The sequence below is a fragment of the Prionailurus viverrinus genome, chromosome A1 (assembly GCF_022837055.1).
Source record: "Prionailurus viverrinus isolate Anna chromosome A1, UM_Priviv_1.0, whole genome shotgun sequence".
Lineage (NCBI taxonomy): Eukaryota > Metazoa > Chordata > Mammalia > Carnivora > Felidae > Prionailurus > Prionailurus viverrinus.
This window is the reverse complement of record NC_062561.1, coordinates 36,646,844-36,672,341: the sequence shown is the minus strand read 5'-3', so window position 1 is coordinate 36,672,341 and position 25,498 is coordinate 36,646,844. Positions and strand designations below refer to the sequence as shown.

The 25,498-nt window shown below is 33.8% G+C and overlaps 1 protein-coding gene across 2 annotated transcripts in view; it reads right to left on the bottom strand.

The window, feature by feature from the left end:
• The window catches only part of TDRD3 (tudor domain containing 3), a 163,216-nt gene that overhangs the window by 90,917 nt on the left and 46,801 nt on the right, over window positions 1–25,498 (bottom strand). The window contains exons 2-3 of one of the 2 annotated variants that reach the window (XM_047854602.1): window positions 13,646–13,730; window positions 8,316–8,381 (exon numbers count right to left, since the gene is read on the bottom strand). In XM_047854602.1, coding sequence (XP_047710558.1) covers window positions 8,316–8,381; window positions 13,646–13,730 — 151 coding nt within the window. The remainder of the gene's footprint in view (window positions 1–8,315; window positions 8,382–13,645; window positions 13,731–25,498) is intronic. The other variant, XM_047854609.1, reaches the window with a different exon arrangement.

Here is a 25,498-nt window from a genome sequence, read left to right as displayed (position 1 = left end):
CTAAATGAGAAATCAGTAACAAAAAGAAAGACAAGGACTCCTGGATGGCTCCATTGATTAAGCATCTAACTCTTGATTTTGGCTCAGGTCATGATTTCAGGGTTTGTATGATTCAGCCCTGCGTTGGGCTCCACGTTGACAGTGTGGAGTCTGCTTAGGATTCTCTCTCTCCTCTCTCTGCCCCTCCTCCCATCCCCTCTCAAAATAAATAAATAAACTTAAAGAAAAAAGGCAAATGATAATATTTTATGATTAAAACAGGCAAAGAATACATCTTAATATAAACTGAAAAATGTTTAGAACTGAATGATTATGAAAATAACACACATAAAACCTCTGGGATGTAGTTAAGGCAGTGAGGGGAGAAAAAATTAATAGCTTACATTAGAAAAGAGAGAAGAAAGTGAGCTAAACTAACAAGCTATGAAAAAGAACAACAGAATGAGCTCTACCAAGGTAGAAGAAGATAATAAAGAGAAACTAATGAAATAGCAAACAAAAATACAAGGTTAGCAAAAACTAATGAAACTACTACTTAGCAGGACTGATCAAGAAGCAGAGAGTAAAGATTCAAATCAATGATTTAAGAAAAAATAATAAAAACATCAATATACTTTCATTAGCAGTGAAAAAATAAAACTATGCATAGCAGCCTAAATGTGCATCAATTTGTGATTGAAAAGAAAAAAGTGGTCTATCCATACAATGGGATACTATTCAGCAATAAACAGGAACAAACTACTGACACATTAACCTCAAAAACATATTAAGTGAAAGAAGCCAGATACAAGAGAGTACGAGTGGTGTGATTCCACTCATGTGAAATGTCAACAAAAGGCAAATTTATAAAGAAAACAAAAAAATAGAGAGAGATATAGTATTAAGAATATTAAGTACAAGGTAGCAGAATTTGAAGTCAGTGTACAATTATCAAAGAGAAAAAAAGTAATCTTTAAAAAAAACCACTTTATAGCAATAAAAATAAAATACTCCAGGAATAAAGCTTACAAATGATACAAGACCTGTATACTTTTAATAAATTATAAAACTATGGAAAAGCTAAGTAAGTGAAGAGATACATCTAGGAATGTGCTAGAGGCAGCTTGTCCCAGTTTACAAGAGCCTTTGATGCACATTTCTTCCCAATTCCGGCATCAATGGTTTCATGGTGTAGCTTATAACCAGCCATGATAGTAATATTTTTGCTACAAAAAGTAGCAAATGCTACAGATCAGGGCTTTTTTCTTCTCTTGACAGAGGCAACTTATAAACCCTTCACTGGTAATATAATACCATAAAGATGTCAACTGTCTTTAAAAGCTCATCTGCAAGGGCAGTTCAATTTCAATCAAAACCCCAACATACTTAAAGAAACTTGATCATTTGATTCTCAAGTTTATACGGGGGTAGGTGTGGGCAGGGAAAGAATAGCCTACGGGAGAATAACATATTTTAAAATCACAAGATTAGAAAAAAATTGATAATTTCAAGAGTAACAAATGATGCAGATTAATGGTATCTCCCATACCCTACTGAAGTTAAGATAAATCTGGCACAACCATTCTGAAAAATTATTTGGCATAATCTTATAAAGTCAAACATTTGCTTAGCTCTAGCACATAATAATTCAATCCCTGGTTATGTTCCCCAAAGAAACTCACATACATGCATCAGGAAAAACATATAAATTTGTTCCTAGAAGTAGTTCATCTATTATCAAAAGAAGAAAAGCACCTAAATATCCATCAGTAGAAGAATGAATAAGTAAACTGAGGTATATTTACACAGTTTATGTTACACAGAAAACAAATGAATAATAGCCATGTGCAACACGGACACCTACTAGAAATATAACACTGAATGATGAAAGCAGACAATATGTTATCATTTTATAAAGCCTAAAAACAAAACTACATATTGTTTAGGAATATTTTTAGAAGTCAAGTAAAACTGAACTCCATTTCTTGGTGTGGGAGGAAGGAAGCGCCAGGGCACATAAAGTAGGCAGGGTGGCACTTTAATGTTCTAGCTCCTATATCAGGCTGAGGCTTCACAGGTACTCACACCATTATTAAGCTTTAAAACATACATATTTGTACATATCAAATATTACCTTAAAATAGTTAAATAATGTACATGATATTCTGAAATTAAGACACTGCGTAGTCCACAGAAATGTCAGGAGAATGAAAGAACTAGGTCTGCCGCCTACCCAGCGAAAAAAAACCACTCACAGTCAAACCACAGAACTGGTCTGGGGGCAGGGGTGTGTCGGTAAAAGAGTTCTGGGACGGGTGGGGGGGAGATGAGAAGCCTTAGTGTTGGTGGCATTTGCCAGTGACTGATTTCAAGTACCAACTAGATGTCACTGAACTCTAAACTGGGAAGACAAGCTGATAATCGGCGTTTAGGAGCTGTTAAGGAGCTGGACCCTGCACATTGCAAGCATCACCCTACATGCCTCGTCCCTTCAGTCTCACCCGCCCTGGACGCTTACCTCAGCACTTCTGCCGCTGTTACCCCAGAGACTCAGCCTTGCTGTAGCTTCTACTTCCGGCAGAGAGCATTTGCCACAGTTCCCGCTTAGTTGTGTGATTAGCCCAAGCCCAGGGCAGCTCACCTGACGAGTAGAGCTGAGAGGTACATATGCATAGCATAGTTGCAAGGGAGGCTGGGGAAAAACTATTTCCAATTTTCTTGTTCTCCACCACCAAGACTCTAAAGATGGGAAATTCCTCCCCACCCCAACACAGGAAAAGAACTCAGGTTCTAGGAATCATAAACGTCCACTACACTTATCTTACCAGTCAAGATTTTGTCAAGCTCTATTTTTTACAGTTTGTACAATAAAATAGGTTTTTAATTGTTCAAAAATTTCCAAATAGAAATAATACTGAATATACAGAAATAATACTGAATAATACTGAATATACATATGTATATACATATATACATGTATATATATATACATATACATATACATGTGTGTGTGTTTGTGTGTATACACCCTACCCTAAGATTTTAAATATGTCCCCAAATGAGGATCTGCTCGCTATTACCTCATTGAAAATCACATCTAAGACCTAATAGTCTAGCAAGAAAAGCAACCTCTCCGCCTCACCAAGCTGAGACAGCGGCCTCTTCATCACGGGTACTTCTGACCTAGCATGTGTTTCACTACATTAACATGGAGGTTTTTTCATCTCTCATTAGGCTGTTTGTTCCAACAAGGCATGGGCTGTCCTGTTAATCTCTGCATCTCTTGAACTTATTAGCACAAACACAACATTCAAAACTCCTTGATAAATAAAGTATTTCCTTGTGTTTTTACAATAATTTACCTGCAGATCTATAAAGTATGTTAGGATCACTGTGTATCTTAAATGAGAAAACTGAGAGCAGAGGGTAATGTACTCTGCCAGAGGTCACTCAGCTAGTAAGAGGCAGAATTAGAATTCAAATGTGGATCTGTCTTACACCAAAGTCTGTCATCTTTCTATTACATGTTCCAAAACTACAACATTTGTTACATAGAGAAGCATATATAGGTATAAAGGGCAAAGGAAATGTTAATGCTTAAAAATGAATTCTGCTCAAATGGGGTCAAGAAAATTAGGAGATACGTGGCATCTGAGTGAGGATTTGAAGAATAAACAGCAGTTTGGCTGGCCAGTGAGGGGAAGACATTGTGTTTACATGGCAATATGAAGGTGCTGTAGCAACAAAAGACAGATTTTAAGAAAGTTCCAGTTACTGCATCTCTGCAGTAAAAAATCTTTTCTGTTTTCAGTGTTCTTCTGAAGACTACATAGATATTGGATGTAAATTACTTAACATAGTATCTGGGACAGAATAGATTTTCAGTAAAGAGGAGAAGGTGGAGAAAAAGAAGAGTTTGCTGAAAATCAGGGTTCTCCTAGACAGGACAGGAGCTTGCACCAAAAAAAAAAAAAGCCCAAAAAACAAGAGGAAAACAAGTCAAAAGCACTGGGGATGATGAAAAATAGCTTTGCGAAGGTAGTCCCTCATCCTTATCTCAAAATTTTCAAGTGATACTCACATACAGCAAGAGTGTAAATGTAAGAAATAATAATGATAATGAGCAAAAAACAAAAAAAAAAAACCCTTTCTGAATCATAAATATGGTGATATTTACTAGAAGATCTAAAAGTTTCTACCTCTTAGAAATTTTAAAAACAGGATATTATAAAAGCCTGTTAAGTGAGAAATAGACATAATCTTGAATAGGTTTTCCCAAACTTGAGATCCCCTGCAAAAAGCATCAATTTATACATCAAAGTACAGCACAGAACATGATTTCTCTTACATTCAGAGCAATTACAGCAAATGAAACATGAGGAAAACATTGCAGGACTCCCAGTCCAAAGTAACCCTTCTACTAGTGTATCATTTCCCTATTTCCACACGTCTATCCTTCACCTGGTTAGCTTTTTGTTCTCTGGGAGAATTAGGGAAAAAAAAAAGTAAAGTGAACAGAGTATGTGGCTAATATATATTGCTTTATGCAGTCGTTTTTAAACTCCACAGTTCTATTAATAATTGCCAATGAGCACTTGTATTTATTTTATTTATTTACTAAGCTTTATTGCATAGTAAAATCAATGTTTCAGAGTAATCCACTGTTCTGAAAAATAAACGTGTATGCTTAATTTTAATAACTCATTAGAAGGAACACTGACAAACTGTATTATTAGCACAGAATAAATTAACATACATAAAACATGATACAATTTTATTTAAATTAAAACTTAAAAACTTTTTTCAATTATTTTTCTTTTTAAAAACATCTAATTTTCTAGGCTACTGGTAAGAGGGCATTCACTTTGAATTTTAAGGCAGTGAAGCCATCTTGTGGTTAATGTTGGTATTGCTGAAGCTTTGAGACAGTCCATCCATTTGTAAAATCAGGTCTTTACCCACAGTTTCATGTTTAAAAAGGCATGTACAACCAGTCGTTTCTAAAACTTAGAAGAAAAAAATAAACGCAGACCTGAAAGCCTTTCCTTTTTAGGGTTCCACAATAATGCATAAAGTCATCACATAGCTGGACTGGTAACAAAGCATTTTTACATTAACCTATATTTTATAATTCTATTTATATACTTTGGTTCAGAGGCGTAAACTATGAAAATGATTACTGTAAAACATTAAGCTTAAAAAATATTAAAAATATTAAACAGTTTTATAGAAAGAATGGTTTTACTTTTTTTTTTTTTTTTTACTTTGTTCCATGATTTTTAGACTATAAGCCACTAGGTTCAAGACTTTATATCTAAGAAATGCAAAGCCTACCGTGAACCACTCAGTAAAGAAGTTGCAAAAGATGGTTTCCCCGCCACAGTTCCCTCCACTCTCACAATCCTTATGGCCAAAAGCTCAAACATAAACTGTTTATGGGAAGTTAAGCATATGCTTATAACTATGCAAATAGATGATCTATTTGGATGATCACTGGACAACCCAGCTCTTGTATTCATTCATTCCTTTTTTAATATAAAAGATAACTAAAAAATAGTATTATAACAAAATCTAACGTGTCCAAAAAACAGATTATTTATTCAAATACTCTGCTTACTATTGCCTATCTTATGCACAGATTAAAATAATTTATTTTGAATCTTTTTAAAATTTATTTTAAACACGAACTATGACAAACATAATTTAGTGACTGGAGCCATATCTTTATAAGGATTCAGTCATCATTAACACGGTAAAATGCTGGTTAATAAAGCATTTCAATAAAGGCACAAATAAAGTAGCTTATACTGAGTTAGTACTATCTTTGGAAAAAGCACAAATAATTCATGTCAAAAAAAATATTCCTTAAACATTTACTTAGCCTAAAAATAGTTATATATTTATACAACATATGGAGTTTTGAACAAAAGGCAAATAAAATGAGCAATTCCCTGTGGGTCAGCTTCTAAAATTTCTATTAAAATTATTTTTCAAAACACCTTCACATATTAATACAGGTACTATGAAGAGAGTTATTTTTAGTGCTAAAAATAGGTAATTAAAGGAAAAAATATAACCAAAGGACAGAAAGGGATATCCAACACAATTCCTGTTTCATGTGTAAAGGGTTTATTTTAAATCTTCTCATTTTATGCATAACCTAAAGTCACATTAGTATTAAGAATATTTTAAAAGATAAAATTTGGTACAGAAAATTCTACATTTAAAGATTTTAAGGTGTTTTTCATTGTTGTTAGCTGCATTCAAAAGAAATCCTAAAGAGATCACTGGGCAAAAACTCTTTGAAGCAAGGATGCTCTGTCTGAGAACAAGCTTATAGCAGAGATGGGCTCTCAGAATCCCTGAAGACACATCAAGAACATGGAAAACAATAACCTAGAAAGCTCTGAAATTTTCTTAAGTAAACTAATGTAAGGTATGCACAGACTGCTTTCATGTTCGTTACTTTTCTGGTAAAGAACTGTTACACTCATCAGACCTACCTAAGATTGCTGCCTAATCTGGGGTTCTATAATCCAGAAGCTTGCTAAATATGCTTCCCAGACCAGCAGAATCGATATCCTATGGAAACTTGTCCAAAATACAAATTCTCATTGAACTATCCCAGTTCAATGGAATCAGAAAGTGGGGGGGGGGGGGGACGGGGAGGGGTTGGCAATCTATGTTTTATGCAGGCCTCACCGTGATTCTGGTGTACACTGAAGTCTGAGAACTACTACAACCAAAAAGAAGAGATGTACAGAAACCAGAGAGAACTCTGAGAACAATGAAGTTCAATGAAAAGTTTGCGACAGAGTAACAGAGGAATCAAGATAAACTAGCTTTAGCAAAAATAAACCTGTGGCAATGACATTTACAAGTCCTCTATATGAAGAATTACTCCCAAGAGAAGGTAAGCAGATGTTCTCCACTTCCAAGGGAAGATAAAGAAGACATGAACTTTAAGTTGTAGCATAAGAACTTTAGATCAAAATATAATTAAAGTCTGCTGACACAGGGTGTTGTTAAACATTAAAATGAATCGCTGAGGAGTTTATAGAACTTCTTCTCTGAGTATTTGTGTCAAAAACTAGATAAGATTCTGAGGAAACTGAGTGGCTCAGTTGGCTGCGCATCCGACTTCAACTCAGGTCACGATCTCATGGTTCGTGCGTTCAAGCCCCATGTCAGGCTCTGAGTTGTCAGTGCAGGTTTGGATTCAGTGACTCCTGCTCTCAGTCTCTGTCCCTCCCCCACCTGCTCACTCTCTGTCTCTCTCAAAAATAAACAAACATTAAGAAAAAAATTTAGAAAAACTAGGTAAGATTAGAAACTCTTATGGTTCTTTCTACCTAAACGATGACCATTATTTACATAAATGGATTAATCTTTAGAAAATGTGAGAAACATGAGAGAAGTTGTTACATCATAGATCTTTTACAATTATCTAAAATTTAAAACATCTGATAACTATATTAAATATCTAAATGTTAAAATTATAAGACTATTTATTCAAAGTCTAAACATAAACACTGAAAGTATTTATTTAAATTATAGATAATGATGTTCTTTAAAAGTTCAAAAAGTGACCAACAGCACATAAAATTCTTGGCTGACACAATTTACATGTATTTTCAAATAAAAAGAAGAAATTGAATATAAATAAATAAGAAGTAAAAGACTGAGTAGCTGGTACCTAAAAACTGTATCCCGGATTTTAAAAAGATCACTGAAAAAATTCATAACATGAATATATATATATATGTATATATATATATATTCTAAGATATCTAATTATATGCTATATAACTTATATTATATTATATTATATTATATTATATTATATTATATTATATATATTATGCATTTATATATATGTGTGTGTGTGTGTGTGTGTGGTGCAAAATGACAGCAATAACCAAATGCATAGCTTTGACAAACTGCTTCTGATATCCTCTCGCAATCTTATAATTTTATATAAATAAATGCATTAAATAAATATGGAAATAGGTAACTAAAATTAAAAGGTACAAAAGGATCCTTGTCCTGAACTCCAGCAATATCTGGTAAGTCTCACATGTAAGTGTGCCATAATTATAATTCCTGAAACAGAAGTTTTGTTTTAAACGTTGAAAAAGTCACCAAAAGTTTAAAAGTTCAAGTCAATTGATTTCCATTTGTATAGAAAGTTACTATGAGGATGACTCTATAATCTATTCACTTCTAAAATATTTTGCAGTTGCAGTCTTTACTGACAAAAAATAATTGCAATAATTTAGTAAATGTTCATATTTATTGTAGTTAGCATAACTTAGGAAGTTAACATTTTTCTTTACCTTTTCTACCTTTCCACCATTGATGTCACTGGGGAGGAATTTCTTGCCAATTGTTCTTAAGTCTGTCTAAAATAAAAATATTATTATTAAAATATAATTGTAGAGAAAAGTAAATCTAAATCTAATCTTACTCATAAACAAAGATGAAGTTACTTAAGGTTTATAGAATGAAATTTAAGTATCTTTTAGCTGATTATGAGATCTAGACATATAATCAATCTTTTCAAATAACATAGTCCCATACATATGTTGTTTAAAGTACACTGCTAAGTTGACTAGTAATGTTTAAGGACTTAATTCTGGTCATATTCCTTTTGATAACTTTTTAACTTACTAAATTTTCTCTATTAAAACCTAACACTTGCTTTTATGTAAACTGTAGTCTTACTAAAAAACTTAATGCCCAAGCCCAAACCAAATGACTATTTTTAAATACACAAACAGAATATATTCTTGATAACCGAACCCTATGTGACCTTGCTATGCAGAGCCACGAAAACACATTATTCTACAAGCTGTGATACCCAAAACAAAGCTACATAACATACAAATATCCTAGGGAACAACACAACTGCAACAGCAAGAACAGTAAGATATTACTGTAGTAAAAGTATATTTCATTTGCTTAAATAAATTATAGAAATCTAAATTAGTGAAGAAATGACTAACTCTATGAAAGTGCAGAAGTGCATATTTCTCAGCAAACCAAAGCAAAACATCGAAAGGAAAACATAAGGACTGACATAAACAAAGTTATAGCATTTCTGATATAAAAACAAAACTTCAACTGTACAATTTACATAAAAAGCAGAACCGCAAAGGATACTGTCTTCTTTAGGAAGTGCAAACTAAAGGAACGGTAAGAAGTTTGCTCAGAGGAAAACTGTCAATACTCATGAAGGAGGCCTAATTATTTAAGCTAAGAAATTATCTTGGTGACTGGGAGTGTGAGGTTAGATTGCTAACCAAATTTATATTGTTTTGCTATTCCTTAAAATATAATAACAGTAGCTCGTCATCTCCTTAAGAGCAAAATAAAAGAAAACAGTGCATTTAACCACATAAATTGTTAAGGCAAAAATTCATGTTAGACTCAAGGGGAAAACACTAGATGATTAAAATTACTGTAATATAAAATGAATACATAGAAGTAGGATAGTCTCCTTTGACCACCTACAATAATAGAACATCCTCTTATTTGAAATATCAGCATGTGATCAGCTTAAGAAACGAGCATAAAATTACACAATCGCCCAGTCTTTTACCACCATAATTCATATTTTATTTCTCAATGTAATTCAAGGGTTACTCCCAAGCTACAAACTCACCAAATGGAACTGCCAGGCAAACTAAGCCCCAAATCAAAACACTTGTGAAACAATGCATCAGCTTTATCATGTTTGTAGCCTCTAACCAATAATGGAGTGAAAAAATTATAAAGCATATCTCGAGTTGCAAGCTTTTTCATCTTGAAAATACTGAGTAACAGATGGGCAAAAACTATTTATATTAGCCTTCCCTATGTTAGGATTGTTTTGAAGATTAAATGTCAATATACGCAAAGCACTTAGTCAATAAACTGCAAAGAGTAAGCACTTAATGAATATTAGCTATCATATTAATTTTAGTGAATATAAGACATGTACATTTTGCTATCATCTGAATATGAATAATCATCAAGCCAGTAATACAACTAACAGTTCATAAAAATATAGGCATTATTTTGAAGTCATTCAAAGGCTAAAATATTTAAATATGTATAAGAAACAGAATATATACAAATTTTATGATACATCATGGTCCCTCATTTCTGGCTTTTAGCAGTAATTACGAAATGTAACATAAACTAAAATGAGAAGTAGAAATAAGCATGACACTAAAATCCTAAACTTTGATTCATTACAAACTGTAATTAACTAATAGGACTGTGGACACTGTCACAAATTCAGGTAATTTACTTTTTTATGAAATGGAAAAAATATCATGAATCCTACCTCACAAAGTTGTTATCAGGCTAAAAGCAGACAATATATTCAAAGTTTGCCCAACTTTTAAAGTGCTGTGCCCACATAATGAATATTATTTCATTATTCTTTTAGCAAAATGAAAATGACCTACCAAATCTTTAAGCATCCTAAAATCAAAGTCAATTTATAAATACTGCAAAGGCAATTTTCTGATTCAGATGCCATTATATCAGGATCAGTAGGACAAGTGGGTCCAAAAATTCATTGATATTGTACATAAAAATTTATGCAGGAGAAATATTTAGCCTATAAATAGACATGCATGTGTGCACACATACAAAAGATTCTTGACTATTTATTGAGTGAGTTCAATGGAATATCTATCTGGCAAATCATTTTATATTGTACAGAATCTTAAAAGAAATTTTTAAAAATCTATTTTAAAATTTTTACCAATACATAGTATTCAGTAATTTAAGACTGAGCTATCACTTAATTTACTTCTGAATAATTCAGGTATTTGATCCCCAAACTGCATGTTGGATTTCAATGTCATTTCTTAATATTCCTACTCCCCATTCGGTAGAGTAAAAACTTAAGAGTCTTCCTTTTCAACATAAAAATCTATACAGAAATGAGTTATGTAGCTGCTCTTTTTAGAAGGGCCTACTTTCACAAGGTTGGCCCTAGGCTGACATCTGGGAACTATGTACTTGAACCATCTCCTAACTGAAAATGTGGTTCACTGCCTAGACTATATATATTTGTATAAACAATGTGATTTATGGTGAATAGCTGCTTTTTGGAAGGAGGAGTCTAGAATTGTTTCATTTAGGCACAGAGTACTTTCGTAAGCAGTCCAATCAATGCCTTGGGTGCTGGTCTCCAGTGGACTTCCCTGAGCAGAAACACTGCCCAGTTGTCCTTGCTTTGCAAAAGTTAACATTATGCCACTTTGCTGTCACAAAAGACCTACGTGAGTTTTCACTAACTGAAAGAAATTTGAAGATTTTCATTTTACAGAAAAAGGAGAAAAACAAAAATAGGGTTCAGTGTTTGTTTTATAGTAAGCCTTCATAGAAACAGAACACACCGCAAACAGTGAGAGGGCCACAGCTAAGCTCCTTCCCCAGGAACCACACTCAGCATCTCAGCATCAAGCCACAGTAGGTTTGAACTGTGTTGTATGCATGTGTGTTTTATCTTGATTTATTTTGTGCATCCTTTAGCAAGATATGCCCTATGGTGTCAGAAAAGCCTAAGAGAGGTTACTTTTTAGGTCTGGGAACGCTCTAAAATCTTTCCACATAAATTAATGGTAATTGCTTCTTCACTTTACACCATTTTGGCTTATAATATTTTCATAGGAATGCTCTACTTTTGGATAGCAGGGAAAACCTGCACATATATTACTGCATTTTCACTGCTGGACAAAGGAACAAGCTCAGTGTGCCCCCACACAGGAGAAGGGGGACATAAGAAAGCTGATGCATGGATTATTCTCCCAATATGTAATAAGTTATATGTAATAAGAATCAATAATACAAGCCTTTTTCAACTACTGATCACTCAAAAGATGAAAAAATTCAATAGAAATGCCTGATTTTATTTAAAGATGATAAGTAAGGTTCAAAGTAGATTATCTGTCTGGTGTAGACCTCATCCTAATTAAAAGTATTTGTTTTTCCTATTATGTGGCATGATAGCTTAGGCTGGAATTTAACCATATATTTCAGAGAAAATTATAAAAAAATTAATTCATAAAATAATGGTTATCATTACCTCTTATGTGCATAGGACAAATACTTCATCTTGATTTATTTTAAAGTTTTACAACTGAACCTGGGTGACTCAGTCGGTTAAATGTCGGACTCTTGATCTCTTGAGGTCATGACCTCAGAGCTCATGAGATTGAGCCCCACGTGGGAGCCTCCTTGGGATTCTCTCTCTCCCACTCTCTCTGCCCCTCTCCCACTCATGCTCACGTGTCTGTGGGCTCGCTCTCTCTCAAAATATATAAATAAGCTTTTAAAAAATAATAAAGCTTCACACCCAATTATAGATAGCTCATTGCTATTTATCTAAATATATAAGAAAAATAAGAAAAGCAGAGATTGTCACGAAATCTCTTCCTCATCATCTTTAGAAATTTTTTTCAATGAATAGAGGTCTTTCACTATTTTTTAACAGTAGAATTCACTTATTAGGGTACAGGTCAAAAAAAAGTGTATAGGGAATATTTCCCTTTGGAGTCATAGATAACATGCATAACTTCTAAAGCTTACTTTAAAAAATTTTATAGTCTATTATTAAAAACCTGCATTCTCAGCTTAGAACAAAAAATGATCTTGTTAGTTTTATTGAATAAAATTTAAAGAAGCTGAAAAAAATGACAGAATTGAAACATAAATTTTATCTGTTTAAGTCCATTTAATTATATATAAATTTAAGTAATTTGAAAAGAAAAAGTTATACACAGTTATACATTTATTTTATCTTAAATGTTCTTATCAGTTGCTACCATTTCTGCTTCATGTTATACCTCTTTTGCAGTGATATGATGGATTCATCAGGAAGTAATTCTCTTATAAATTTAGTTGACTATGTATCATAATGTATAATTTTAACTGAATAGATTAAATTATAATTTAATAGGTTGTTATTATAAAAGCAATATGAAAAAACTCTCACTGGGGTAACTACAAAACTGAAAAAAGAATATTCATTTAACTTACATCTAAATTTCAAATAATTTTTATAACTCAAAAAAAATTCAAAAGCCAATCCCAATCATGAAAAAGATACAGCTATTACAGACAGGTGGAGGGATTGGAGAGAAATAAATATGCAACATTAACAGTAATTATAAATAGCCCTAATTTTCTTATTTTACTTTTGTATTCTAAAGTGTTCTACAATATATATTACTTTTGTTAACAGGAAAAGTTATTTTGAAACAATAAATACAGCTGTCAAAAAGCTATAACCTACCTACAGTTCCTATGTTAACTGGTAATTTGTTTTAATAAATATGATCAGTTTTTTCTGCTAATATGTATCTACTATAAATGTTATGAAATTTTATAACTGATCAATGGGAGGAAATGAGAGTTTAGTTGCATTTTTTTTTCTTTTCACTGGATTCTGTATAATAGATGTTACAAGAAACATATATTTCTAAAAATTGGGCTGATATGAGATTACCAAATTCAACAAACATCACTGCAACTTAAAATGTACAATAAAAATAAAAGATGTCCTCCATATTACTTATCTTAATATCCAATTTATTCTATAAGAGGTTTCTCATGAACATAGCTTCCAGATTTAAAATGTTTATATAAGATAATAAACAAAACCTACATTGAGAGCAATCAGGATGATGTCATTTATATTGACTTTGTCAGGAGAACTTGTACAAGCTTCAATGCCTTCATCTGAAAGATACCTGTTAAAATAAAATAAATGGCTTAATATTTTCTAAAATAAAAATTAACCAAGATTATTTTCTTCAGTCAACATGCAGTTTTGTTCTGTACTATAAAATGCTTCTACTACAAATACTAGGGAAAGGGCCTTAGATATTCCCTATTTACAATCTCTGATAGAACAAGAATGGGCAATGCATGTTTTCTATCTTTTGTATCCTTAAAAGGATGTTGCATTAAAAATTATCCAAATGCTTTCTGAGAAATTTAAATATCAAAATACTTTTTGGGGTGCCTGGGTGGCATCTGACTTCAGCTCAGGTCATGATCTCACAGTTTTGTGAGTTTGAGCCCCACACTGGGTTCTGCACTGACAACGTGGAGCCTGCTTTGAATCCTCTGCCTCCCTCTCTCTCTGCCCCTCTCCCGTTCTCTCTCTCTCTCTCTCTCTCTCTCAAAAATATAAATGAATAAACATTAAATAAATACTTCTTAATGAACGTATGAGCTATTCTTACTGTTAAGCAAATATAATATTTGACTTAAATATTTGTTAATACAGAAGTTCTTAGAGATTTGAGATGTGCTATAAAATAGAACTAAAAATAACATAGATTTAAATTTAATCCCTGATAATTTGCTTCTCCGCTACTTTCTCATTTTATCTTCTCAGGTCCCCTGTCTTGGACATAATATTCACCAGAATGCTTTAATATGTATTATCAACTTAAAGTGGCAGAAAGAGAGGCAACTTTTTATCTTATGCCTTTTACTTTCCTATTCTCTTTTCAGCTTTTTAACTCATTGCCTTATTGCCTTTTGATCTTTTATCCAGTCCAAACTAACCACACATCTATTGCACACAATAATTAATTCAAGAGTAAAAAGATGATTGAATCCAAGGGGGTGGGGGATCATCTCTACCCATTCATACATGCCCAACTCAAGCATTTTATTTTCTTTGATAAATTCTAGAATTCAGGTATCATCTCCACCTATACAAATGACCATTAACATCTCACAACTTTCATAAACAGTATTAAGACCTTTAACCAAAGGGCCGGTGCCAGCATCGCCCCTACAGATATTCTTCCACTAAAAAGAGACAGGAGTGTTAGTCTGACAGAACTAACTCGAGGTCATTCCTGATGGCCAGCAATTCCACCATCAATTCCCAACATCAGACCGATTCTAAGACACTTGTCAATGTAAACTACCTGGAGACAGTAACCAAAGAGCTGACTACATGTCATTAATCATTTTATAAATTCACTTCTAGAAATATTAAGTCCCTCTTTAATATGTGAAAAGTATTATGTGCATCACTAATAAGATTAGTAAAATGATGAAAATTAAACACCTGCCTTCAAGGAGTTCACTGTCTTATATACAACACCACACAATAAATATACAGTTAACATGCAAGGCCAAAATAATTATAAACAAAATGTTATAGTGCCTCAAAGTGGCTGGGGGATAGGAAAGAGTGCAAAAAAGGGAATAGTATGAAGAACGACGTGAAAGTAAAAATGTGTAAAGTACCTTCTACAGACAAAAACCTAGAATAGCCTGGCTAGAAAATGGGGAAGAAATGAGAGATGAATATAGGTTGAGACCAATTATAGAAAGCAATGGTACACAGAGAGATATGGGTGGTATCTTAAATCCTGAATAAGTGATAACAAAAAACACAATTTTCAAAATTCCTATACAATGTGGAAATTGTATACAATGACTAATACTTTGCTTTTAGAAAGGCAAGTCTTAAGATTTAAACGATCATAGGGTGACAGATAAACTGGAATAAATCTTTAAAAATAATCAAAATTCACCTCTTCAACCTACAGATGATGGAAAGAAGGCCCAAAGATGTTAACTGACCTTCCCGAAAACACAAACGTCAGTGACACAAAGTTAAAAAAAACAATGCCTCCTGAGTCCCAGTTCATCAGTCTTTTCGTTACAACACACCATTTTTATTTATCAACTACAATCGCTAATATTAGAAATACTATATGCTCACTAACATAAGCCAATACCTACACAAATCAATTTCCTGAACAACTAGGCAATTTCACCAATACACACACAAAAAGCACAACCAGGCAAATTCAGTCAGTGAACTCCAAAATAATATATTAAATAAAAATATGCCTAGTTTCATCATAAAAGATCAGAGAACTAAACTAATAATTAAAGATTCAAAAATTGTTATCACAACAAAAATACCTAACTCTATATATATAAAAAAGGGAAAGTCTAACAAAAATTGTAAAGGCCAAAGCCATAAGGAGGTGAAAATTTGACTTGATACATGTGGAAGTCAAATATCATGTGATTTCTTTCAAATAATGCCTTTAAAAGGCCTCCTGAAAGTAACAAATTCTAAAATGTGGCTGAGTCTCAGTTTCCATGTCTTACAAGTCTCCCTTACTCATCCTTCATATTTTGAAAAATCAAAGGTTTGAGCCTTACCACTACACTCCTATCAAGAAACAAGAGACCCATTCACAGGTCTTCCCAGTAACACCTTGGTGATCCTTGTATAAATACTGTACCATTTTCACTGAAGGACTGAATCTAAATTAACAGTAACCTGAGATTTACAAATTAATCCTTTTGTTTTTGTAAACATTTAATACTCCAACATTATCCATGAATAAAACAAATAAAAAGGGATAAAGCAAATGATAAAAGTCAAATGCCCAAACTGGCTTCAAGATGCACCACAGTAACGCAGTTAACTGAAAGAACAAAACACAAAATTCACCAGCCTTAATGTGGTCACTGGGAAAGAAAGGAAGTAAAAACCAGAGCAGGTGTGCCAGATCTGATCCCTGTGCACATCTGCAAGATGCACCTGGAGGGAAGAGAATTGTAATCAGTTCCCATGTACCATCTTTGAGCTCGCAAAACCCAAAGGCATAGACCTTAAAGAAGAAACAAACCCCAGAGAGTTCTTGTTTACTAAAACAGCAAACACATACATTTTTTTTTCCATTCTAGTGGAGATTTTGGAACAGTAACATAAAATCACTCATTGCTGTTCTGTACTAAAAATACATTGAAATACATTTTATTGACAAGCAAGGCACTAGAGGGCTAAATTTCTTCACGATACTCACAGAATAGACTAACATTTCTCACAAATTTTAACTTCAAATAATGCCATTTTAAGTCACAGTTTAATAAGTGCTCATTTAAAAAAATATTTTAGAAACTGCTTCCTTCATTCACAAATAGAAGACATTAACATCCCATCTTACTCAGAGTCACTTAATTTGTAATCCTGAGCAACTCTTTTCACTTTAGAAGTAAAAGCTCCAAAATTAATTGTTATCCACCAATTTGGGGAAGAGGGGATTTCCTATTCCAAATATTGAATATATATTCAATAAGAAAGGTCACACAGTGTAAGTACTACTGCCAGAACCATCTTCATTTCATGTTCAGAACCCACTTGGGCATATAAAAACAAACGTGCCCAAACTATAGTTCAAGAATCTCAATTGATAGAAAACTTTGATAAGACAAATATAATCATTTTAATCTCATTTATCTGATTGAGATAGTGGATCACCATCAATACCTCTTACTACCAGTGAGACAAAAGACAGTCAATTACCCTTTGATTCATTCCTCTGAAAGCAGGTAAAATCCTTAAGTCTAACTTATTCACTGGCTACACTGAAAATCTAATGAGGAGGACTGGGACAAGCTGAAGACTACATGCCCCATCTAAAGGGGATAGCCTTAATTCGCATCCAGGTGACTGTCTGTAGGAGGACAGGTAAAGCAATTATTGTCAGATCTTCTCATTTTTAGCTCTTAGTTTTTTTGTAAAGCAATATATAAGCCAAACAAAACACAGTTCAGCCTGCAGGTGGAACACATACTTTGTACTTACTAATCATATTAGTTTATTAAAATTATCTGCTTATTTGCTCCTGTATAAAGTTGTCTTCCACATGCAAGTTTGTACCACAAGTGTCTCTCAAATGATGTAATATTCATGGCTGACTTCCTGTTCAAGCAGAAGAATAAAAGAACTTTCATTCAGATCACTTTGTAGGATTCTTGGAAAGCAATGCATATAATTATACATGTAATAAATATTCTTACCAGAGTTGTCTACATCAAAATAAAAAAGTGTCAAATCATTTAGCTTGGCCTAAACATTTTACTAACTAGACATATGGAACTCATCCTTACTTCAGATTTCCAGACTCCATATATTTTTTTAGGGAAGAGGAATGTTCTAATTAATTAGCCAGAAATACTAACAAGCAAACACTAAAGTTTTCTTCCCTTCCACCCATCTTCATCCACTGAAGCAATGAATGCCCATTCAAGTTTGAACTGAGACCTGAATTCCTAAAGTAATCAAAGACAGAACCAATTACTGCACATACAAATTAGGCTGATGACACAAGAAAATTCTTTCAAATGCCAATGAGAAAACTAAGAATGAAAACCTTCTTCCCAAATGGATAAGAACTCAATCAAAAAATAACAGGGGGCACCTGGGTGGCTCAGTTGGTTAAGAGTCTGGCTCTTGATTTCAGCTCTGGTCATGATCTCACAGTTTGTGGGATCAAGCCCCACGTTGGGCTCTGTGCTGAGAGTACAGGACTTGCTTGGGATTCTCTCTCCCTCTCTCTTCCCCTACCCACTCATGCTTTTTCTCGATCTCTCAAAGTAAATGAATAAACTTAAAAAAAAAATGGACATATCTGAACACTGAATGGTATACAGCAGTCTTAACTGTCTCGCAATAAAACCCAAGTCAAATGGCCTTGTGGGGTTTTTATGGTCTTTGATCTATACATGATTATTTGCTACCACACTGAGATTACTGGCCCAAATATTTGTCTAAATATCAAAATGGGAATTTTAACAAATGAATTCCTGCTTAGACACAATAAAAATAAAGATAACTAACTTCCAATTAGCTAAGCCTGTATGTGGAAAGAAGGGAATAAAACATGAAATAATTTTAAAAATCACTTATCTTAAAAGGTATCTTCAGTCCTATCAAATATGGAAGTTAATAACCTACTGTAAACCTTCAAAACATTTAATATATACATCTGTACACACACACACACACACACACACACACACACACATTTGTAAGCTCTTCACCCAACATGGATGGGGCTTGAAATCATGACCCTAAGATCAAGAATCACACGTTCTACCAACTGAGCCAGCCAGGCACTCTGTCAAAACATTTAAAAATACTTTTAAAAACTGTCTAAATAAACGTCTCTCTATCCTCTCTGCCTATCCTGTTTCCATCCCCATAGTGTAAGTGGATTGTAACACGCTTGCCAAAAAATTCAGTTTTTGCTATTATATCCCAGAGACACTGAAATAACTTGCTAATTCCCTCCTCTAGGGAGGAGAAAATGGCTTACAAGTTCCTATTTATGAATACAATTTGGGAAAATATAATGCGGGCATACCTTGTTTTATTGTACTTTGCTGTACTGTGCTTTGCAGATACTGTATTTTTTACAGATGGAAGGTCTGTGGCCACCCTGTGTCAAGCAAGTCTATCGGTGTCGTTTTTCCAACAGTATTTGTGCACTTCCTACCTGTGTGTCACACTTTGGGAATTCTCACAATATTTCAACTTTTTCACTGTTATCATATTTGTTATGGTGATCTGTGACCAGTGATCTCTAATGTTGCTATTGTAATTGTTTTGGGGTGCCATGAACCACATCCATGTAAGACAGTGAGCTTAATCGATAACTGTGTGTGTTCTGACTGTTCCACCAACCACTGCTCTCTCATCTCTCCCTTCTCAGGCCTTCCTATTCCCTTGAAATCAAGCCAATTGATAACCCCACGTTGACCTCTAAGTGTTAAGTGAAAGGAAGAGTCACACATCTTTCACTTTAAATCAAAAGCTAAAATGATTAAGCTTAGTGAGGAAAGCATGTCAAAAGCAGAGACAGCCTGAAAGCTGGGCCACTGCACCAGTTGCCAAGTTGTAAATGCAAAGAAACAGTTCTTAAAGGAAATTAAATGCGCTACTCCGGGGAACACACAAATAAGAAATAAAGAAAAATAAGAAAGTGACACAGCCTTATTGCCAACATGGAGAAAGTTTTAATGGTTTTGATAGAAGACCAAACCAGTCATGACATTCCCTGAAGCCAAACCCTAATCCAGTCCAAAACAAGGCCCCAACTCTCTTCAGTCCTATGAACGCTGAGAGAAGTAAGGAAGCCACAGAGTTGGTTTGAAGCTGGCAGGGATTGGTTCATGAGGTTTAAGGGAAGAAGCCACCTCCGTAACATAAAAGTGCAAGATGAAGCAGCGAGTGGGCAAGTAGAAGCTGCAACAAGTTCTCCAGAAGACCTAGCTGAGATCATTAATGCCAGTGGCTACACTAAACAACAGATTTTCAATGCAGATGAAACACCACCTTTCTATTAGAAGAAGATGCCATCTAGGACTTTCATAGCTAGAGAGGAGAAGTCAATGCCTAGCTTCAAAGGTTGAAAGGACAGGTTGACCCTTTTTTTACTGCCTAATGTAGCTGGTGATTTTAAGTTGAAGCCAACAATCATTTACCATTTTGAAAAACCTAGGCACCCTTAAGAATTACATTAAATCGGGGCACCTGGGTGGCTCAGTCGGTTAAGCATCGACTTCAGCTCAGGTCATGATATTGCAGTTTGTGAGTTCGAGCCCTGCGTCGGGCTCTGTGCTGTCAGCTTGGACAGTGAGCCTGAAGCCCGCTTCAGATTGTGTCTCTCTCTCTGCCCCTTCCCTGCTTGTTCTCTGTCTGTCTCTCTCAAAAATAAATAAATATTAAAAATTAAGAAAAAAAGAATTACATTAAAAATTAAGAAAAAAAGAATTACATTAAATCTATTCTACCTGTGCTCTATAAATAAAACAAAAAAGCCTGGACTACAGCACATCTCTTTACAACATGGTTTACTGAATATTTTAAGCCCAACGTTGAAACTTACTGCTCAGTTACAAAGCTTCCTTTCAAATTAATTATTGCTCATTGACAATGCACCAGGTCACCCAAGATCTCTGATGGAGATGTACAAGATTAATGTTGTTTTCATGCCTGCTAACACAACATCCATTCTGTGTCCATTCTGCAGTCAAGGAGTAATTTAGATTTTGAAGTTTGTTATTTAAGAAATACATTTTTTAAAAAAGGAAAAGAAATACATTTTGAAAAGCTATATCTGCCATAGATAGTGATTCCTCTGATGGATCTGGGCAAACTAAACTAAAGACCTTCTGGAAAGAATTCACCATTCCAGATGCCATTAAGAATATTCTTTTTTTTTTTAATTTTTAAATTGTTTTTATTTATTTTTGAGACAGAGAGAGACAGAGCATGAGCAGGGGAGGGGCAGAAAGAGAGGGAGACACAGAATCCGAAGCAGGCTCCAGGCTCTGAGCTGTCAGCACAGAGCCCGACGCGGGGCTCGAACTCACGCACTGTGAGATCATGACCTGAGCTGAAGTCGGACGCTTAACTGACTGAGCTACCCAGGTGCCCCAAGAATATTCCTGATTCATAGGACAAGTCACAATAGCAACATTCACAAGCATTTGGAAGAGGTTGATTCCAACCCTCATCGGTGACTTTGAGGGGTTCAAGGTTTCAGTGGAAGAAGTAACTGTACATGTGGTGGAAATAACAAGAGAGCTACAATTAGAAGTGGAGCCTGAAGATGGGACTGAAGCGCTGCCATCTCATGATAAAAAAACAGATCAGGAGTTGGTTCTTATGGATGAGCAAACAAGTGGTTTCTTGAGATGGTATTTGTTCCTGGTGAAGATACTGTGAAGATTATTAAAATAAAGGACTTAGAATATTACATAAACTTAGTTGATAAAGCAGCTGCAGGCTTAAGAGTACTGACTCCAATTTTGAAGGGAGTTCTGCTGTGGGTAAAATGCTATCAAACAGCATCACATGCTACAGAGAAATTGTTCATGATAGGAAGTCAAGTGATGAGGAAAATTTCATTGATGTCTCATTTTTAAAAATTGCCATAGCCACCCCAATCTTCAGCAACCACAGCTTGATCAGTCAGCAGCCATCAACAACTAGGCAAGACCCTCCACCAGCAAAGAGATCACAACTTGCTGAAGGTCAGGTGACAGCATTTGTTAGCAATAAAGTATTTTTAAATTATGCACATTGTTTTGGACATAATGTTACTGTACATTTAATAGACTATAGGGAAGACATAACTTCTTATATGCACTGGGAAACCAAAACATCAGTTTGACTAGCTTTGTGGCAGTATTCCTCTTCCTGCAGTGATATGAAACCAAACTCACAATATCTCTGAGGTATGCCTGTGTTTAACCACACTGAGTAGCAAGATTAGTACAATACCAAGGGCTAACAAAAATTGGTACAAAATTTGCTTCAGATCCCTTGGTACAGATGGAATCAATACATCCATTACAGTTTATAGATACATTATGGGTAAAAAAAATCACTGAAAACAATACAAATTGATATGCCAGCAGTTAAGCTGAATGAACCCATGGGTTTCTATGCCCAAATCGCTATTAAGCACACAGAATAGGAGGAGCAAAACACTACTAAAGATAATTCAGAAGAGAACGTACTATGACACACAAAAGATAAAAATGAAAAAAGAGGTCTTCTATTTCATTTCCATTAACAACCAAGTATCTCTTCTATCACTATAATTTTCTTTCCTTCTTTAGGTAACATGGACACCTACTATGTCAAAATAAATACCAGCGAATTCTTGGAATCTTTATTCCAACAATTAAAATAAGGACCTGAATCAACACTAGCTCGAAATTTAATTTTCTCTATGGTTTATGTATGAATGGATCAGATGAAAAAAGTTATGTATTACTTAAAGTACCACTAAAGTACAATCACCTACTGTTGATCTTAATATAGTAAACTATTTTTAATATAAAACTTATTTTATTCAGAAGTAAACTATTTTTTTAAAAGTGTTTACTTTTATGATTTCTTTACATACACAAATGTACACCATTTCCATTAAGCTAACCTATGGCATTAAATTTTTTCCACAAGTACATGCTTACACACACTCACTACACCTCAGAAAATCTATTTAATTTCTTCTACGCTAACTTTTCAAATTTTTATATTATTCAAATAGAAACACCAAAGCAGAGATCATAAAAACCTTACCATTTTAAATGCAACCATTTCAGAAAATTAACCTGCATAAACAGGATGAATATGCAAAAACTAAGAAAAAAATAGATACGTGAAGCATTACAAAAAGCCTTGATATACATCATGATTAATACCCATACTACTCAAGCATTTCAGTGGCCAAAAATTTTTTGACCCAACATTAAACATTGGACGATAGAAATTAGAAAAAGTTATAAAGGAAAATCCTTTGTAAAGTTATTATACCTAATTTAAAAGATTTGAAAGTGTTTAAGTTCTGAAACCTACATTTGTTTTTGTGAAGCACTCCCTTTAAAATACTGAAGATTTATTAGTGAATTCTGAAGATGTACTACTTGAAAACACCACTAGATGACAACCTTGCTTCACAAAGGAAAATATCATCCTATTGCTGAAAGGTATGACTCCAAAGATGCACTACCTTTAAAATAAAAGTTTTGGCATTTGCAGGTTTTTTTTTTTTTTAATGTTTATTCATTTTTGAGAGACAGAGAGAGACAGAGTAGGGGAGGGGCAGAAAGAGAGGAAGACACAGAATCCGAAGCAGGCTCCAGGCTCTGAGCTGCCAGCACAGAGCATGATGCAGGACTTGAACTCATGATCCATGAGATCATGACCTGAGTCAAAGTCGGACACTTAACTAACTGAGCCTACCTGGGCACCCTGGCATTTGCTGGCTTTTAAGGGGTAGGAGAGATATCAAAGAAAATAAAATAGACTATTACAATTTTAGAATTTGTGTTTGCTATAAAGATCACTCAGGATTTAAAAACAAACTTATTTATTAGTATTTGAGAGAGATCTCATAAGAAAAAAAATTAAAGAGTATCAAAAGATAATTTATCCTATGTTCATTCTTTGGAAATAGAGACTTACGAAAAATATACATAAATTATTAGAGAATAATGCTTTTTTGCTGTGGAGTAGTTACAAAGAATAACTATGTTATTTCGATAGTTGCTTTTCTCCGACATTAAAATAAATAAGCACGGCAATTTTAAGATAATAACCATAAGAAGATAGTTGACAATAAATTATAAACTTCTATTTTTTAAAACCCATTTTTAGATATTAAAATATTTTCCCCATACATAAACCAACCTATGATGATGATTAACCCTGGAATGCTTATTTGGTATAAAAAAGTTATAACAGCTGAGCAAGTAAAATTTTATAAGTAATTCTTGTGAAATCCCATAATTGATATATTACAAAGAATAGTGGCAATGGGAACCTCACCATGTTATTATTCGTTTTTGCTAACCAGACCTTCACATAAATTTAAAAGTATAAAATGAATCCTGGATATTTTTACTTTCATCGGAGGTTATAATTTATATCCTTCATCTAATTCAACATTTTCATATTTTAATTCAGAAGCAGAGCTGAGGTTATGTTTTAGTAACTCATATTTTAAAATGTAAGAGCATTTGATATTTCTGTCATCTTTTCCTCAGCCCAAAGGTGACAGCTATAAAACTACATATCAGGTGGAAAGCCTCGCTTTAGGCTCGATGCCCTGTGCGTGGACTGCTACAATAGAGCATCAGTATCTGCGGAGTTCATGCTGAGGACCTCCCAGGATTAACTCCAGGAGACTGCACACTCAGTTAAGTCTGTATAAGAAAGGTTGTTTAAAAATGTAAGATACCACAGCAAAAACTAGCAGGCATTTTTATGAAAAGCTTGGAGAGACTGCCATCCGATCTGTGCCGTTTAGTAAGGTAGAACTACATGTACATCTCAGCCTCACCCTGTAATGCATGTGGAATCCCGGCCAATTGAATCTTTCTGCACCTCAGTTTCTACCCCCAAGGAATAAAAAAAAAAAATGGAGATAATACTGAAAATGTTGATTTACAGAGTTGCTTTCAAGAATAAAAAGAGAAAGAACTAGCAAATGCTTGGTATAAAGTAGATGCTAAGTAAATAATACTTCTTTTTCCTTCTTAAACACTATACTCTTGGTGTTTGTTCTGGAAAATATTTTCAAAACATGATATTCAAAGATGCCCTCTGGGTTCTTAGAAGAAAAAGAATGAGAATTGCTAAACAATAAAGGGAATTTCTTCAAAGGCTACAACTAATAGTCAAGGTGTGTATGTTTCTTTATAGGAAGCCCGAACTCCATATTTCTAACATATTACTGACAAAGAGTTCATTGAAAATAGAAGGAAACTGTTAGGAAGATGAAAACATTTTATTATTTAATTTGTTGATATCTTCCAATTTTGCATATATGAATAAATATATATAGTTTGTAACAAGAAAATAACTCACTCCACTAGACTGTGCAACTATTTCTGCCCCAAACAGAATTTCCAATGCAATATAAATACATTGCCATCATTTTTGCCCAATCTTCCATTTACGTCAAAATATAAAACAATGATGTCAAGAAATATCTGGTGAGTAATAAACTTAAAATTCTATTGTACAGAGAGTTATAATTATAACTAATCATAAAATTAGATACTTTATCATTTACTTATAATTTATTTAAACTAATACCATTTACTTAAAACTTTAAACATAAAAATCTACTTCAATTATCATAGGCAATTATGGCAAATACCTATT